The sequence below is a fragment of the Artemia sp. Qi Xiang Cuo genome, chromosome 15 (genome assembly GCF_049724085.1).
Source record: "Artemia sp. Qi Xiang Cuo chromosome 15, ASM4972408v1, whole genome shotgun sequence".
In the NCBI taxonomy this organism is placed as follows: Eukaryota; Metazoa; Arthropoda; class Branchiopoda; order Anostraca; family Artemiidae; genus Artemia; species Artemia sp. Qi Xiang Cuo.
In genome coordinates, this window is record NC_142808.1 from 59,540,253 (window position 1) to 59,558,392 (window position 18,140).

The 18,140-nt window shown below is 34.8% G+C and overlaps 1 protein-coding gene across 2 annotated transcripts in view; it reads right to left on the reverse strand.

The window, feature by feature from the left end:
- Positions 1–491: 491 nt before the first annotated feature.
- sba (six-banded) overlaps positions 492–18,140 on the reverse strand; it is a 50,222-nt gene continuing 32,573 nt past the window's right edge. The window contains exons 4-7 of one of the 2 annotated variants that reach the window (XM_089101027.1): positions 10,700–10,760; positions 9,499–9,622; positions 6,563–6,788; positions 492–2,455 (exon numbers count right to left, since the gene is read on the reverse strand). In XM_089101027.1, the coding sequence (XP_088957153.1) occupies positions 2,049–2,455; positions 6,563–6,788; positions 9,499–9,622; positions 10,700–10,760 (818 nt within the window). In that variant the 3' untranslated portion in view covers positions 492–2,048. Of the gene's footprint in view, positions 2,456–6,562; positions 6,789–9,498; positions 9,623–10,699; positions 10,764–18,140 lie in introns of both variants that reach the window. The other variant, XM_089101026.1, reaches the window with a different exon arrangement.

The window sequence follows — 18,140 nt, forward strand, 5'->3', positions numbered from 1 at the left end:
TTATAAATTTATAAGTTAAAACAATCAAATACAAAAAGAAAAATATTAAAGCGTTTTTATGACCAAAAATCAGGATTTTCGCGTATTTCCAGACTGCGCAGAAACAAAGGGGGAGGGGAGTCTCCTCTGGCTATGTCTAGATTTGATTTAGAAAAGAATAAGTGCAATCAGAAGCTACGATAAAACGTGTGACTGAAAAAGAAATTTAAAATGAAAAAAAAACACGACACAAGGAATAGCAGTCAGCAGAGGCCGAGAATGAAGGCCTTGCAGAGGCCGATGCGTAGAATGAAGGCCTTCGTCTTCTTCTCCTCCCATCAATGCCGTATCCAGGGGGCGGGGGCGAACCCCCCCCCCCCAATGTTTGTCCGGCTCGTAAAAACATAACAAAAAAGAATAAAAAACTAATTTTTTATGTGTTTAAAAAAATTGTACCCCCCACCCCGAAAAAAACATTTTGTAACCCCCAACCCCCAAATAAAAATCTTGGATACGGCTCTGCTTCTCATGTCTATATTTCAGGATTCTTCCAAAAATACACACTTCACGGGTGATTCTCCTACTGAGAATACATTCAGATCTTAGTATCCCTTTTAATTTAAATGCATTTATGTCTCGCTCTAAGTTTATTTTGACCAATTTTTGTTTTTTTTAATTTTTTCATTGACTTTTTACAGTTTTAATTATTGACTTTTAAATGATGTTCATTATGGTTTTCTCTATTTTGTTGTTGTTCTTTGCATTTTTAGTGTAACGATTTATTTGTTGTCGACTCCAAAGTCCGAATTCGGCCCTTTGTGGGCTTGTGATTCCGATTTTTTTTTAAATAAATATCTTATCTTATCTTACACAAAGAAAAAATGGCAGAGCCCTGCGGAATATTTCAATACTGCGTCCGTATACGCTTAAAAACAGAGGGAAGGCAATGAAAATTATAGTGGTATAGCTAGAAATTGTACAAAAAAGTGTTTCATTACTTATTTTATCGTATTTATAATTTGTTGCTTTCATCATTCGGCCCAAAAACTAAGAATGATTTTAGGTGCGTATGGGTCGACAAAACTTCCTGGTATCAGTTGACTATTCATTTAATATAAATAAAATTTTAATAAAAACTCAAAAATATATAAACTCAAAAATAAAATTTTAGCATAGTTCATTGTAAGCTCTCCATTTCTTGATTAGACCAAAACCTACTTTTTCAGAGGGGAAAAGATTAAACTTAGTTTAAAAATAACAGCAATTCAAACTTATTTATAAATAAACATTAATTATGCAATATATATTATATATAGATATAATGTAAAAATGAACGTTGAATATGTTTAGTTAATTATAAGTAAAACATAATTAAAATAATTAATTCTCCAAGCTACCTCGCCAATAAAGCTATTCAGCACAATATAGTGAGGATACAACTTCTCCATGTCTACAGCAAGCAAGTAAATATGGGGATATTTCTTGATTTAAGTCGATCAATGAATAAACAAATAGATAGGGGAAAGATATCTCCCGATCTCAAAATCACAGAAGAATATAATTAATTAATATATTAAGTAATTATAGGGCAATAATCACTTAATAATCAAGCAATAATTAAGGGAAATGATTAAAATCCCATTTTAATAAGGCTATCTCATTTTATCCATGCAATTATATCACGGGTAAATAATGAAAATAGATTTTGGTTTAGATTCCAAACTTATAATAATACTTCGTATTATAACTTCTAAAATTCCTGAATAAAAAGAGGGGGAAGAAATAAAAGCGAAGCTGGACTTTCTAAACAAATAAAAAGTTCCATCTACAAAATCAAAAAAATTCAAGCACTTGAAACATTCTAGTAGCATAAAATCTAATGGTGCTAATTTACCATTAACAGATAATCTTTGGTTAGAAAGACAATAAAACATATAAAAAACTTCGGCATTCTTACTTGAAATCACATTACAAATTGGCTAGCAGCCAATCGCAACACGGCTGGTCATAATCTAGCGACCAATCACAACTGGCATCAATCACTGGCCACGCCCATGGGAAAAAAATCATCAACTTTCGTCTCTAACAAAATTATCACTTTGCGCAGCTGCACCGGGGGCACTTTTGCCCATTTTAACGCCCGAAGATCCGGGCTTTTGAGTTCCAACAGGCAACAAAAACGGCATCGAATTCGCAGGTACTAACACAAACTGTCCAGGGGTTGACGTAACAAGGCAAGCCCGTCCATCTGGCAACAGTGCCACTGTCGGAGCAATCATCATCTGAGCTGGCTGGTGCTGTGGCGCCACTTGGGGATGGTTCTGAGGGTCTTGACGTTGTAATATAGATGCAACGGTCTGTGGCGGTGCTGCTCTTCGTCTTCTTTTCTTGGGTGATTTGGCACTGCTCGACGAATTGGGCAACGCTGGAACCGCTACAATTGGAGCAACCGGCATGATAGCTTTCATTTCCGAAACTAAAAATAAAAGCTTCATAAAAAAAAGAGGGCCGGGGAGTTGCAGCGATGAGTAAGCAGTAACGGAGTGGGCGGGGTTTTAAAGGACTAGGAGTTACAAGTTGTATAAGGGCGCCCATAAGCTGAATTCCAGGGGGGGCCAAACTTCGTCTAATTGCTACTTTTAATGCTATATAATAGAAATCTCAGAACAAAAATATAAAAATAAGGCAGTATCATTCAGCCAGGGGGGGCAAGAGCCCCCCCCTGCCCCCCCCCCCATATGGGCGCCCCTTACAACAGAAAGACAAACAAATTTTTCAAAATCTAGGTTGAAGGGCAATTTTGTGTTTTTTGTAATTCTTTCAAACAAATAGATACAAAAAATTCTTTTAATAAAAATCCAACGAAAGGTGTTTTTCAAATCTGGGTAGAGGGAAAACAGATCTAGCGGGTAATGGCCTATGCATGTTCCTCATGTTTTGTTAGGCCTCATTCTCCTATATCATAAACCTTATATATCTACTGTATAACCCAAAGCTCTGAAAACTACGGTATGATGCTAGCATGAGACTGTAAGAATCTATAACAATTTCCACTAAAAGCCAAGATTTACAATAACATCAGTCAGTTGGTTTTAAAAGCTCATAACAGATCATGAGGTATTTTGCTTTTTTTTACCTAAAGATAAGCGAAAGATAAGCCTCATTATAGATATTGCACGCTATCAGTAGGCTTCATTACAAGGATGTAAGGGGGCAAACTACGTTACCTCCATTCCTCACAGAACAGTATACGCTACCTTTTTATTTATTTCATTAATTTGTTTTATTTACTTCATTGTTTTATTTTATTATGTTAATTATTTTTTTATTTTATTTCTCTCCTTTATTTCTTATGCCTATTGCCCAAAAGGGTCTTTGGCTAATCGATATATAGCTAAAGTTATTTAAGTTCTGTGGAGTAATTACCAGATATTACTAAAACTATCATAATCAGAACTCTCAAAAAGAATTAGGAGCCATCTGACGATAGCTCCTAATCAAACAAGAGTTAAAGTAATAAAATCTCAGGCTATGGAAAAAGGTATGGAAAAATATCTAATTCTAGTTCAGAGGCTATTCTCAAATCTTGATTAATCTCAGGCTCATGAAGAAGCCTACCTTGTTCGGACCTTTACGTAACTGTTGAAAGAGGTGCGGAAACCGGATGAACTGTTACATGGACACATTATGTGCATGTAATGTATAAAATATGGGCAGATAATAGTTTATATGTAAATGGAAACAGAAATTAAACAAGATACGTTCCAGAAATTGTAATATTTGATGATAAAAGCAGGTCAATATGCAGGTAGGAGCCCCTTCCCCTGTCACAATGTATGGATTTTATCTTACATCCCGTATTTTCTTACATCTACCTTTTTCGATTTTTGACACTGTCCTCCTACCCAAAAATACACACCAATTATCAGCCCGATATTATACGTTCCAAAATAGAACCACAAATTTCAATACTTATTTTGTACCCCCCCCCCCCCCCCAAAAAAAAAAAAATCTGCGCTCGTAGACTCCTACCCCTAATTAGCAACGTGGTTTTTCGAGAAAGCTATCTGATAAGATAGAAACCATTCAAATACGACCTTTGATAGTATCTTTAAAGACATTGATGCTTCTAATTCATCCCTCCTCACGGTATTCATATCTCCTGTTATTCATACAATGCTTTCTCTGAGAATGTATGAATTACCTCCGATTAGGATCTTGAACACATATGCACTTACTCATGCTATTGCTACCCAAGAAACGCATTTCAAAATCAAAGTACAGCTAATACATTCCACAAAAAAATTCTCCCTTTAGACCTCAATCTCTCTTTGAAATACCCCTTTTGTCTCTGCTGCATTGTTATACTGTGTATGAATGTACTCCATGAAATAAGCAAACTTTGGTCACTCTTTTACTGAATGTAATCAATAGGTTTTATACATCTGTTGAACCTTACTTTGAAGAAATCAACAGATGGCTTTCAAGGAATAGCCTCCCTCATGGATACGGTTCCAAGCATGTGCAATGCAAAAGAAAGCTGTTTTGATATGTTCTTTCCTAGGTGTAATCAGACTCCACTGGGTAATCAGAGCGAGCTGTGTGTATAAACATTTTGACTTATCGCTTTCAAACCACTCAAAAGACAAAAAGACGACTCATCCTCGCGAGTTCCAGTTTCAGAGCCCTTATGCACATATGGCGAAGCAAGGATCGATACGATATCGATCCTTATCGATACCGATACTTTTAGCTCGATACCGATACAAAAGTATCGATATCGATACTTTTGATATTTTGATTATCCCCTCACAATATACTTATGTGGAACATGGCTGTTGAAGGTAGATGACCAGTGTCGACTCGCAGCGTTTGAAACTTAATGTCTCCGCAAGATTGCTGGTATTACCTACATAGCTCGAAACACAAACCCAGAGCTCCATGAGCGCCTTAAAATCCAAGCAAAAATCCTCACCGAGATCCAGCTCAAGCAACTTCGGTGGCTCGGTCACGTAAAACGAATGAGTCAGTTCCGTCTGCCGAAAATCATTTTTGAAGGCCAAATTGACGGTTCTCGTCTTTGTGGTCGTCCCCCAAAGAGGCGGAAGGAAGACTTTGCGTCTCATTGCCTTTCCAACTTTCTTCGCCTAGCAGAAGACCGCGAGGCATATAGAAGACGTATCCACGCCTTTACGAAGAAAGAGACCACAAGACCACCTCCAAGGATGGATAAGTGAAGTTTCAAAAGCAGTTTCACAAGAAGAAAAGCTCCTTAGAAGGTAATTATTAAGACCAAAAACAGCGAAAAAACGAAAAAAAAAATCCAGGCAAAGAATCCAAAACAGAGTGAAGCTCCAATAAGGACATGAATTTTTTTGTGGCCATTCTCAAAATTATATCTGATAGAACTTAACTTCAATGCCCCAGCATGGCCATAGATGAGCACCAGGTATTGGATAGGCGGGAGGATTCACCCAGAGTTGTGTTTTCGTATATCGGGTTTGATGCTAGTTTTGAGCAGGTTTGACGAAAATCATTTCCAGGTTATCCGTGTTCAACCCATCAAAACTTTAAAGCGTTTTGATCTTGTGAGTTCTAGGCGTGTTGGACACGGGTTCTCAAAATTGTAACGCACCGGAATAGCATTGCTGAACATGAGTTCTGAGAAGACGTTCACCCATGTTGAACACGGTACTCAAAAGAATAATCTGCAAAACCCGAATTAAACTCCGCGTTGAATATCGGTGACCTGAAAAAGAGGCTCAGATAATGTTTCAGCCAGCCAATCTTGCTCCACCCTCCTGAACTTATTGTAGGTGTATACCAATACCCAAAAACGGCGATATTTAAAGATTTTCTTTGATCGTTTTAAAATAATGAAATTTAGTAGCAATATTACATTTTCATCAGTGTTGTTACCTTGAAGCATACAAAAAAAAAACCATAAAACCAAATTAGGTGTGCTTGGCAACGCTTTTCGTCCGTAAAATGTTAAAAATGTCTCGATTCCAAAAGACGACTATACCTTTAGAAGAAAGTTGCACCTTCCTAAGCTATTTGGTGTCGCATATAATTAGCTTATTTTTTGCTGATTTTCTACCTATCTTTTTTTTTAATTTGGCACTCGCTGGTACCCAAAACTGCATATAGAGGTATTTTCCCATTAGAATATGGGTAAATTGTAAGCTTGGAAATTGGCATTAGTGTCGGAAAAACTTCAACGCCATCTAGCGTTTGGAGATATTTGGCATTTGTTCAGGCTTTGTGATTGTTTTTCCATCAGGACCTGAGATCAGACAGTTATTGCTACAATAATTTCACTAACTATACAAATTAAACCTAACTGTTCTTATTACTATACAGGACAAAATTCTGTCGCCAAATACTAGATGGTGTTGAGGCTTTTGTCGACATTTATGCTAGTTCCCACTCTGGTCTTTTTCCTTAAAGACTAAATTCCTTATTTTTCTTCAAAATTTTATGACATAGGTATATGGTTGTGCAAGTTTCCACTTGGTCAATTCAAACAATTATATACACTATTTTCCCTGTCCTTCGTGCTCTAGGAAGAAAAAAGACAAACCTTGAGAAAGCATTCCTCCTTGAAGCTGCACTCGGTTCGCCTGCTCTCCTCTGTGCGTGTTTGGCTGCTGCACAGTCTGCTGCTGCAGTAGAATTGTCTGTCCACCTTGTAGAGAAACTTGATGAACAACACCAGAGTTTTCAAATGATTGTTGTGACAGTTGTATCACCGCAGGGGGACGGCTTCTGCAAGGACGAATGGCACCATTCCAAGAAGCCGAAGCTACCTAAAATAAAACTCATGTGTTACCATTGTTTCAAAGTAACCAACAGTGACAAGTTTATGGGATTTGATGAATAGAGCAAAACCATATCCTCATATGAGGGAGAGATATTTCCTCTATAGGGAAAGCCATATCCTCATATGGCAAAGCCCTATCCTCATGTGAGGGAGAGATATTTCCTTTCTAGGGGTCATCCAAGCGCTCAAGACCATGAGCAAAGGTTGACAATATATACTGATGTGCACAGAAAAATCAAACTTTAAAATTATCCCTCTTTGAGCATATGGACACCCTCTCTAGAAAGTTTTTACTACGCAAATGGTGCATCATCAAAGCAGCAGCACCCCATATATTTTTATATTTTCCCACCCTCAAATAAGATTTGAGGATCTGGGGGACCATACAGACATAGTTAAAGTAGAGTCTGGACCCCCCACCGCGACATCCTTAATGGGTTACATAACACCTGTCTGAGCAGCTCCATAGAATAATTAGATCTCTCTCCAAGTCTCTCTTCCAAGCGGTTTCCAAGGCTGATGAAAGCTCCCTTCCCTCGCCACGTTAGCCCTGGAGCCAGAATCCCAAGCCTGGATAAAAGTTTGGACTACAAATATATTCTTAGATGTTTCCGATTCCCATTCTCCAAGAGAAATCACAGACCACTTTATATTAAGCAGGAATCAATTTTATATTGTGATATAAAATCGTTTCTTATTATTATTTTAAAAAACTTTTTCCACAAAACAACTTTTTCAAAGATAAGTAGAGCTCCATTAAAGAAAAATAAGCAGAAATAAAGTCAAATAATTTTCCAATCTTAAAACTATCACAAATCACCATCAATAAATAAACGAAACCCAAACAAACAGAAATTATAATAAATAGCAGAGTCAAGTTCAAAAGGAGGAAACATTATCATGAGTAGGGCTGACAACCCGTCTCAAAACCAGAACATAATTTGCCTCCTCAAAACCAGAACATAATTTGCCTCCTCAAATGCCTCCTCAAAACCAGAACATAATTTGCACTTTACTGAAAAAAAAGAGAATGGTTTGTCAGTTCAATATACGCATATTAATATTCATTCCTTAAAGTTTTAATAGTTTTTCATTTATTAAAGTAAAAAAGTTAAAACATTTAAAATGTATTTTGTTCTTTAATTTACTCTCTTTACTTTACGACTGCGCTGCCTACGATTCAGATTTTAATTGCTTTTGAAATTTCACGTTCAATAAAGAAAAAACGAAGAAAAAACATAATTAAGAAATCAAATGAGTTTAAATTTTTGATTGAATACAAGTGTTCACTCTTTTTTCTGTTTTATTTTAAATGTTTTCAATTTGTGTTTGATTTCCCATCTAACCTTTCTTTTTTTATTCGGTAACTGCCCTGTTTTTTTTCCATTTTTGTCTTGTTAGGGGTACTTTAAACAACAGAAGACAAATAAAGAAGACAAGTTTGCCAGAACAAATAAAGAAGTTATGCCTTGTGTGTCTATTTCAAGCAGGACAAGCAAAGAAGACTTTACAAAGTTACAAGAAGTTGTTGCACATGTAAGCAGTTTATAGAGCTTTTGTCCTCGGTTATAATAAAAGAATAACACCATAGTAACTAAAATAACAACATCCTTATTTATAATAAACAGCATTGACTAAAGTTTAACTTTGGCTATGATTAACAAACAGTTAAAGTACCCTGAACACCAAAATGAAAACATCTTCTCCACCAGGGTCATTCTTAGGTCTATTCATACTTGGAAACAGCAGTTTTCTAAGATTTTCTTAAAGTTGTTTTCAAATTATAAAATTTTAGAACAGTACCACAATTTTGTCAAAAATGCGACACCGGACCTTGAAAACAAACAAGCAAAGATAAAAAAAAATAAAAAAATAAGGCAAAAAAAAATATAATAATGTGAAACTTATTATAAAATTTATTGTTACTAAAATTTTATTATTTTTAATCTATTATAATTTTTTTTAAATTTAAGAACAGTACCTTAATTTCGTCAATAATGCCAAACTGAACCGTGAAAACGAACAAGCAAAGATAAAAAAAAAAAATAATAACAAAAAGAATATAAAATTGTTAAATTTGCATTAAAATTTATTATTACTAAAATTATATAATTATTTAATAAAATTATATAACTATTAAATTTATATATTATTTATTATTTTTTTATCTATTATAAAATTTATAAAATTTTAGAACAGTACCTCAAGTTCGTCAATAATGCAAACAAGCAAAGATAAAAAAAAAAATAATACCAAAAAAAAATATAAAATTGTTAAATTTGCTATAAAATTTATTATTACTAAAATTATATAATTATTTAATAAAATTATATAACTATTAAATTTATATATTATTTATTATTTTTTATCTATTATAAAATTTATAAAATTTTAGAACAGTACCTCAATTTCGTCAGTAATGCCACTCTGAACCGTGAAAACAAATAAGCAAATAAAATAACAAAAAGCAAATAAAAAAAAATGTGACAACATTTTACTTACGTAAAAATTATAACATTAACAACCTGTTGATTTCCAAAGACAATTATATTTATATAACTGTGATTTTCGTTAAAAATCGAATTTCCGATTTGTGCTAATTTTAAAACATATGGTTTCAGAAATTTCTACTTGATCAAATCAGATTCCATTTTCACTGTCCCTGGTACAAAATAAATTTAGAAAATATTGAATACCTGGGGATCAAACGAAAATACTTCCTCGATTTTTAAAGGGCATGGAAGACCACACTTACAAGTGCCACTGCGCCGTAAATAAGCGGCCACAGCTGAAGCTGAACCAAGAGATTCACCACTTGGACTAAAAAAAAAAAACAAAGTAAAATAAAACTCTTAAGTTTGTACAGCTGTTACAGATGTATTACGAGATCGTGTCTACAGAATCAGTTTATTCTTTGGATGGTATCTGGGTATCGTCCGTGAAAAAAAATATTGAATCAATTTTTCTAGAACTAAAAACCATAATTTATGAACTGTTTAACAAAATGTTCGTCTTGGATAGGGGAGCTTCCTCCCGTTCTTGTATAGCTTATACTTGGAATACAATCATTTTATCGGGATTAGAACTGGGATTACATATTAACCTAACTAATATATGGACGTTGTTAAGAGAATGTAGGTGGCTAGACGTGGCTGGCGCGTAACAGAATTGAATAAAACGTGATTTTTTCATAAGATTGACTAGCGCTGTTCCAATCATCTCGTGGTCTTAACCTTGGTCCTGAGAAGAGTTAAATTTAGAAGTGTCTAAATTTGCATTAGGATACTGTAGGATACAAACTTTAGGATACATTACAAGTGTCTTGCAATTGCATTAAGAATAATTGCAAATTATTCTCTTAGGAATTGGAATGGATATGTCAAGGTGGAATTGGGATCAAAATCTGGCAAATTTTTAGCAAATTTTCATCAACACTACTTCAAATCAATCCGTTTCATTTCAATCCATCTTAAATCGGATCTTAAATCAGAATCCGATTGTCAAATCGGAAATTAATTCATTTAAATCCGATTGTCAAAACGGATTTTGCTTTTCCAGATGTGTTTTCCAGTGAGAGATGGAATCTCTTTATTCACCTTACTTCTTATTATTATTTTCTTTCTTCTGTTGTTGTTGCTTTAGAAGTTAGAGTGAATAAGATCTGAGGCCAAAGTAACCTACCATGGCAAAAAAGAGGAAAATATTGAAAAACAACTGTTCTGTTGCCAAGAGGAAGAAGAGCAATCAAACTTGATTATTTTATTATTATTTTTTATCATTGTATAATTTTTGCGAATATATTATTATTTTTCATGTTTTATTTTTTAATTTTGTTTTCAATAACGTCAATGCGGAGGTTATACTGCATATGCACAAAATAGACAGAAATGTACTCACCTTGAATAGAACACCTGACCCCCTTGTACACTTCTGGTCCAGCCATTTGGAACAGGAATAGCTGCTAAAATTATAAAAAATTAAATTAAGGAATAAAAATCTTCAAAGAATACTAATTTGGTTTAAACAAACCAAATATGGATTTATATGCACTTTAATTTTCTTAATATTCGCTTAATATATACTGTTATATTGATGAGATAGTCATAAATTTCCGCACATATTAGTTTCGAACATAGTAGTATCGAACACTATGTTCAAACAAGATCGTCACTTCCGAGGCTATTTCTGTTGCTCAGGAAAAAAAATAATCTAACTCTCAATATGGCTGTGTTTCCTAGAAGCCGATTTTAGTTAATTTTAATTAATTATTTGTCGATTTTCTTTCTCCTAGAACAGCAAACAACAAAAAAATTCAAATTCTCACATGCTCAGATTACCAAAGATTATCCAACCATCTAGCCAAACAAAAATCAGGCCGTCTCCAAATGAGGTGGGAGGAGGTCGTGAGGTAAGGGAAATTAGAACTCCCTGAGAGGTTGTAAAGAGGGAGACTTTTGAATAGATTGGAATCGAGGAGTGGGCGTAGCTGTGTGGACGCCTTCATTCTCCACTGAGTTGGTAGTAGTATATACTCACAATAAACAAAAGAGACTAATTAATATTAGTCTAATAATTACATAATATAAAATTATATTAATAATTATATAAAAGAGACAAATATTTTAGCTCTTTCTGCACTTATGACACAAAAAAAATAATCAAACGTTTGAGTTTTGTGTGCTCGACCGCAAATGATAAGAAAAAAATTGATTATCATAAATAATAATTGCCACCTAGAACGCCGACAAAAACAGAATATCAAAATAAGCATTTATAGCCAATAGAGTAAAGAATTATAAATGTTTCAAACCATTTCTTTTCAGGCTTTCATTGAAAAATTTACAATTTTTGGGTTTAAACCAATTTTTTTCTCTTGGTCAATTCTTCAATATCGAAATTGTGTAGCCAATCGTGTCATTAAAAAAATAATAATAATTCGAAAAATGATTTTCAGAGAAAAGTTAACAGTCATATTTACAGTCAAATACTAACAAAATGAACTCATAATTCGAACATAGATCGAAGAAAAATTACTATGAATATATATTTGAAGCTAAAAACAAAAAGAGATTATAAAAGTAGTAGTAACATAACAGAACATGGATGAACACTAAAAGAAAAAGAAATTAAATGAACAATAAACTCAAAGTTAAAACGAACAGAAACCATCACAGATAAGAGTAGGGATACTGCCCCTCTAAAGGCAGGGTGGCATATTTAATATAACAAAAACAATTTTTAATTTAAGCATTATGTTTTTTTTGTCCAAACATCATCAATTAAACAACACGCATTTAGAATTACAAGGATTAGCAAAGTTTATAAACAAAATATAACTCAAATAAGGGCGGGGACACTCCCCACTCTCTCTCAAACTTTCTAAAAGCTGAAGTGTCATTCCCACTTTACTAAAAATAAAATTTATTTTGAATGGTGTTTTCATTGTAAAAACATCTTCAGGGCCATATCAGGATCACAATCAAGATTCCAGAAAAGAAGAATGTCTTTTTTTTGGTTCGATTTAATATATAAAGATATAGCAAATTGAGTCCTAAATAAAACTTCCAAAATGAACATTTGTAATTTTCTGAGCGATCAATTTGGTTTGTTGAAACAATATTTTGAGCGACCGAATCAGTAAATTACTTTAAATGAATTTTCTTAACATTAAAAAGCATTGCGTATAAAGATAAAAAAAAGGTAAGGTAAAGGTAAAGGATGCGGCACTAGACCCTTAAGGTCCAAACCGGCGGTGCTGATCTCCGTTTCGTGGCCCGCCCTTATTCCCAATTTTCTGAGCGATCAATTTGGTTTGTTGAAACAATATTTTGAGCGACCGAATCAGTAAATTACTTTAAATGAATTTTCTTAACATTAAAAAGCATTGCGTATAAAGATAAAAAAAAGGTAAGGTAAAGGTAAAGGATGCGGCACTAGACCCTTAAGGTCCAAACCGGCGGTGCTGATCTCCGTTTCGTGGCCCTTTCAGCCAGGAAGTGCAATGGGGGGCTGGGGGCCAGCCAACCTATGCTTTCGCAAACCCTTCCTGTTTACCTTCCCCAGATTTCTCCAGGTACCCATTTAGAGCTGGGTTGACTCTGGCTAAGCTTACAGGGTCACACCACTGACCCGCGTCCCAAACTAAGAAACTGACCACACCAGGGATCGAACCCGAATTCACAGATTCTCAGCCCAGCGCGCGTCCACTTAGCCAGAACGGCCAGTGGTATATAAAGATAAAAAGTATTGATAAAACTTACTTCACATGAAACTACACTGATTTTTTTAAACAAACATTAATTCCTGGAAGTCTCAGTAATTTTTCCTTCTCCAATCGTATTATAATAAATAAATGTTTAAAACATTTTTTTTCAGTAAAGCTTAAATGATTACCTCTTCGACCACCTCTTTGGAAGAGGTGGGGGTCGTATAAACTTCGGAGGGGACTCACTGGATTACAAATTAAAGTTCTTGTGCCCTTTTTGAGAGTCAAATTGGATTGGAGGGCAAACCCACCCTAACACCGTTTTTCCTCCAAATGCATCCAATCAAAATTTTGAGATGGGCATTTCGGTCAAAATAATCTAAAATCATTTCTTTGGGTTTGACATATACCGTTTGATTTATTTAACATAATGTCCACTCCTTTAACAGTCCTAAACTTATTTTCAACTTTGTTTATATTCCTACACTGAGCGCGTGAATTTTCCATCGCATTTCAGGGGTTTTCACCTTTGGGGAATTTATTTAATAGTCTCTTTTTGGCAGTTAGTTCCTGGGGGAGCCTAAATATTTATAATTTATATATATTAGTATATACATATATTATACTATATATACCTATATAATAAACTTTAGAGGTTTCAAGGAGTAGCCGAAGTAGCTACTGATTAAACCAGGTAGCCGTAGCCCTGCATAACCGTAGCAGGACAGTATCCCTACCCATATTCGTGGTAATTTCTGCTTTATTTCACTTTCGTTTGATTATTCATTTTTATTTGCGCCCCTTGTGGGTCTCATTTATTTGTTCATCGTAGTTTCTGTTTGTTTCAGTTTTTTGTCAAAGCTAAAAACCTCTTTTTTGTAAAATATTTTTTTAATTAATTTTTATTCGTTTTTGTAATTGAAATAGTTTTATTATTGGTTAACTGTAGGAGTATTTGTCAAGTGCTTACGGTTTTCTGATGTATCGCATATTGCTTACGCGGATGACATCCTACTTATTAGTAGGAACAAATTTCTCTTGTCTAAAATGGTGGATAATGTGAGAAAGGTTTTTTAGATATTGGACTTAATTTAGATGTTGAAAAGTGCGAGTATCTTTGTTTCAACGGTAATGCTACGAATTCTCCTTAGAATTGTAATTATTCTTCTATACGTTCAGTTGATAGCCTACGTTGGCTTGGTATTACTCTGTGTAATAATATGTTTTGTTTTCGTCAGTCAGGTGTTAGGGACGCATACTCCAAGATTAAATGTGGATATTCCACAATTGTTGCAAATCGGTCGAAATACAATCGCTAAGTTTTAGTATCGCTGTATTCTGTTTTCTGTGACCATGCTATTGTGTACCTTTCGGGTATTTACGTTTTGCTTAAAAGAATGACCTATTTAAATTAAGGAAATGCTATTATCGGTTTGCAAATTTTTGTTGTATCTTCCGTTGTCATTTCGTAATCGCCGTATCATCAAAAAGTATAACGCACCTGATATAATTAAAAAACTTCGTGATTTACGTATAAAACTGTCTGCAAATGCCTATAAAAAACTGTCTCCTCATCATGGTCTCATTAGTTTGTTTCGCCAAATTTTCTTTTTTTTTATCTTACTTTAAGTGTTGTGTGTGTTTATTTTTTCTTTCCTTTTTCTTTTTACTCCACTATTTTTCACATTGTTTGTTCAGTGGGTTATAAGCAAATTATTATTTATGAACTAAAACATTGTAATTAAAATTTTGCGATGAAGATAGGCTAAATTTTGTTTACTAACTTCAGGCCAATTATAATTAAAAATTGGGCAATCTGAATATTCAGTCAAAATGTTCGATCAGCCTTAGAACGCTGCAATAATTTTTAGTAGCACCTTTAGTATAAGAATTTGGGTGGAGAGGAAGGGGAATTTTGATGGGAAGGGGTAGATGGGGACTTGGAAGGGGGATTTGCTATGGACTGAACATCAATGGAATTTTTGGTCTTCTTTAATTAAAAGAAGTTTAATTAAAAAAAAAATCTTCGTTAAAAAAAATCATGCTTTTTTTGTGTTTTTTTAGGAGATAGATAGATGAATGGTTTTGTGTCTTTGGCATCAGCTAGTTCGCGAATATTTAACCAAAAATTCAGTTAATTTATTCTTTTTATATATTTTTTCTCTTTTGTTAAGGAGGGGGAAAGAATTCGGGCAAGGATGGCTAGTAATGAGTGATTTTAATGGGGTTTTAACCCATACGAGTTTAAACTTCAGATTTGTTGTTAATTTGTTTATTAAAGAAAAACGCATTTCTATGCACAGAAGTAACTGTATAGTATATTAAATTTTTTGACCTGTCAAAATTTCTTTACCCTGTAGATGCCCTAAAACATACAACCCTTTCAATCCACCATTTTATCAAGAAAATCTTTTCATGCAAAGAATATGAGTAACTTGTAAGAGTGAAAACTGGCACAAGTGCCGTAAAAAAAAACAACCATAAAATGCCATCTAGTGTTTGGCGACACTTTAAACTTTTCCTGAGATCAGACACTTATTACTACGCTATTTTTACCAATTACACTAATTATTCTTATTGTTACACTGGAAAAAATGTCAAATGACGCCGAGCAATAGATGGTGCTGACAGTTTTTTACGAAAATAGCGCCAGTTCCCATTCTTAAAACTTACCCATACTCTTAGTCTACATGCATTATTTTGCTGCAAATCGTTGTTCGTTTAAATTAGTGCAAGACAGTGTTATTGTAAGATTAAAACTTTTTTAATTTTCAGGCTACAGGAGCTAGCCTATAAGAAAACCCTACACTTATTTTTCTTTGGAAGCAGACAAGCCTAAAAGACTGATTTTTATTTTACCAACACGAATCAATACAGCCAGATTTGTTTCTTTAACTCCCTACCCCTTAATGGGCGCGGGTTTGATCCCAGGCGTGGCCAGTTATTTCGTTTGGGACGCGGGTCAGTGGTGAGACTCTGCAAGCTTAGCCAGAGTTGACCCAGCTCTAAATGGGTACCTGGAGGAATCTGGGGAAGGTAAGCGGGGTGGGTGTGCGAAAGCACAGGGTGGCTGGCCCCCAGCCCCCATTGCACTTCCTGGCTGAAGGGCCACGGAACGGATATCAGCACTGCCGGTTCGGACCTTAAGGGTCTAGTGCCGTTATACTTACTTACTTGCTTTATTTTTCTTTGGAAGCAAACAAGCCTAAAAGACTGATTTTTATTTTACCAACACGAATCAATACAGCCAGATTTGTTTCTTTAACTCCCTACCCCTTAATGGGCACGGGTTCGATCCCTGGCGTGGCCAGTTATTTGGTTTGGGACGCGGGTCAGTGGTGTGACTGTAAGCTTAGCCAGTCGACCCAGCTCTAAATGGATACCTCGAGAAATCTGAGGAAGGTAAGCAGGAAGATTGTGCGAAAGCATAGGATGGCTGGCCCCCAGCCCCCCATTGCACTTCCTGGCTGAAGGGCCACGAAACGAAGGTCAGCACCGCCGGTTTGGACCTTAAGCGTCTAGTGCCGTCATACTTACTTTACTTTTTTACCCCTTAATGAAGAATTTCTTGATCCTATCCATCTATCTATATTCCCTGAAATATCTAAACAGATCAGCAAAAAAAAAATGTAAAAACTTGGGGGGGGGGGGGATGAATTGATACAATCTTATTTCCAAAATTTATTGTTTACATCAAGTTTCCTCTGGTCCAATCTTCTTAAATTGGAAGTTCTTAATCAGTAATAGAAAAATATTTTTGTCAAGAATCATTGCAACCTAATTTTTTCAGAATGTTTCATTATTTTTAAAATCTTTTGTTAATTATTTTCTTCTTACCCACCCCTGTACCATTTTGTGCCTTCCAGAGACGAAACAAATTTTAGCCACAGATAAACTGTTATTGGTGAGACACTATAGAAAAGACAAAAAATAGTGGATCTACTTTTTCAGGTCACGAATAAGGGGTGGGAGGATGTCGTCAAGAAAGATTTAAGGAAAATGGGAACTTCCTTGGAGGGTGTAAAGAGGGAGGCTTTGAATATATTAGGATGGAGGAGGAGCGTGCGTAGCTGTAATGCCCACTGGCGGCATGGTGTTGCAGTGAGTTGTTAGTGGTAGCAGCAGTCAGTTTTCTAAACTTTTCTTCTTCACAAAGATGAAAAGCGGATTGGGGGGCCTCTTGGAGCTCAGATTGACCAAACATATGTTGTTTACATTAGACTCCTCTTGCTCCGTAGATTTTTTAAGTTTCAAAATTATCAGCAACAGCACGTTTTTCTGTCTTTTTCCAGGCTCGCTAACACCCGCTCCCCGTCCAAAAAATGTGGTCCCCTTAGCCCGACAAGGATCCTTGAATTTTCTCGCCCTTTAGCAAAAACAGCATTTAACGGGCCCAATTTTTGGCAAACTAATTTGTTCCTTCTTTTTGTTATTAAGAATTTTTAATTTTAAAAGAATTTTAAGAAATAATATTTTATTTTATTAATATTTTAAAATAATATTAAGAATTTTAAAAGAATTCTTTTTGTTATTAAGAATATTTTGTTATTATAAGTTGTAATTTGTTAATTTGTTTTTTTTTGTTTATTAAGGTTCCCTAGCCAAAGACATTTCAGATCAAATTTAAAGTGAAGCGAATACATAATTTTTGGCCCATTTTTCACCAGTACACAAAAAAAAACTATTGGCGTTTTTAGGGCCCAATTTTCAGATTAACTATTTTTTTGTCGCGAACTGGGCCGCCCTTGACCTAAGGACTCGTATATAACTGTCAAATCAATTAAAGAAAAAAAAAATCATTTTCTGGCCGCTGTTTTTGGAGGTCTTTCTCCCAACCTTTTTTTTTTTAGATACATGAGGATTCCCTTTACTAAATACTTGTAAGCGCAAGCTTCAACTCGTTCAGAAAAAAGAACTGATTTTTTCCAGAAGGCAATATTATTGTTGTTTTTTCCTTGTGCATTGAGGTTCTCCTGACCAAAAGGCAATCAGACAACAAAATTTGTACTTCACCAAAACAACAAGCACCTGAAACTTTTTTTTCTTGTGTAAGTATCTTACACAAGATTACCTGTAATTATCTTGTGTAATAAAAAATTGCCAAGAGAATCAGAAACCCATTTCATTTTCACA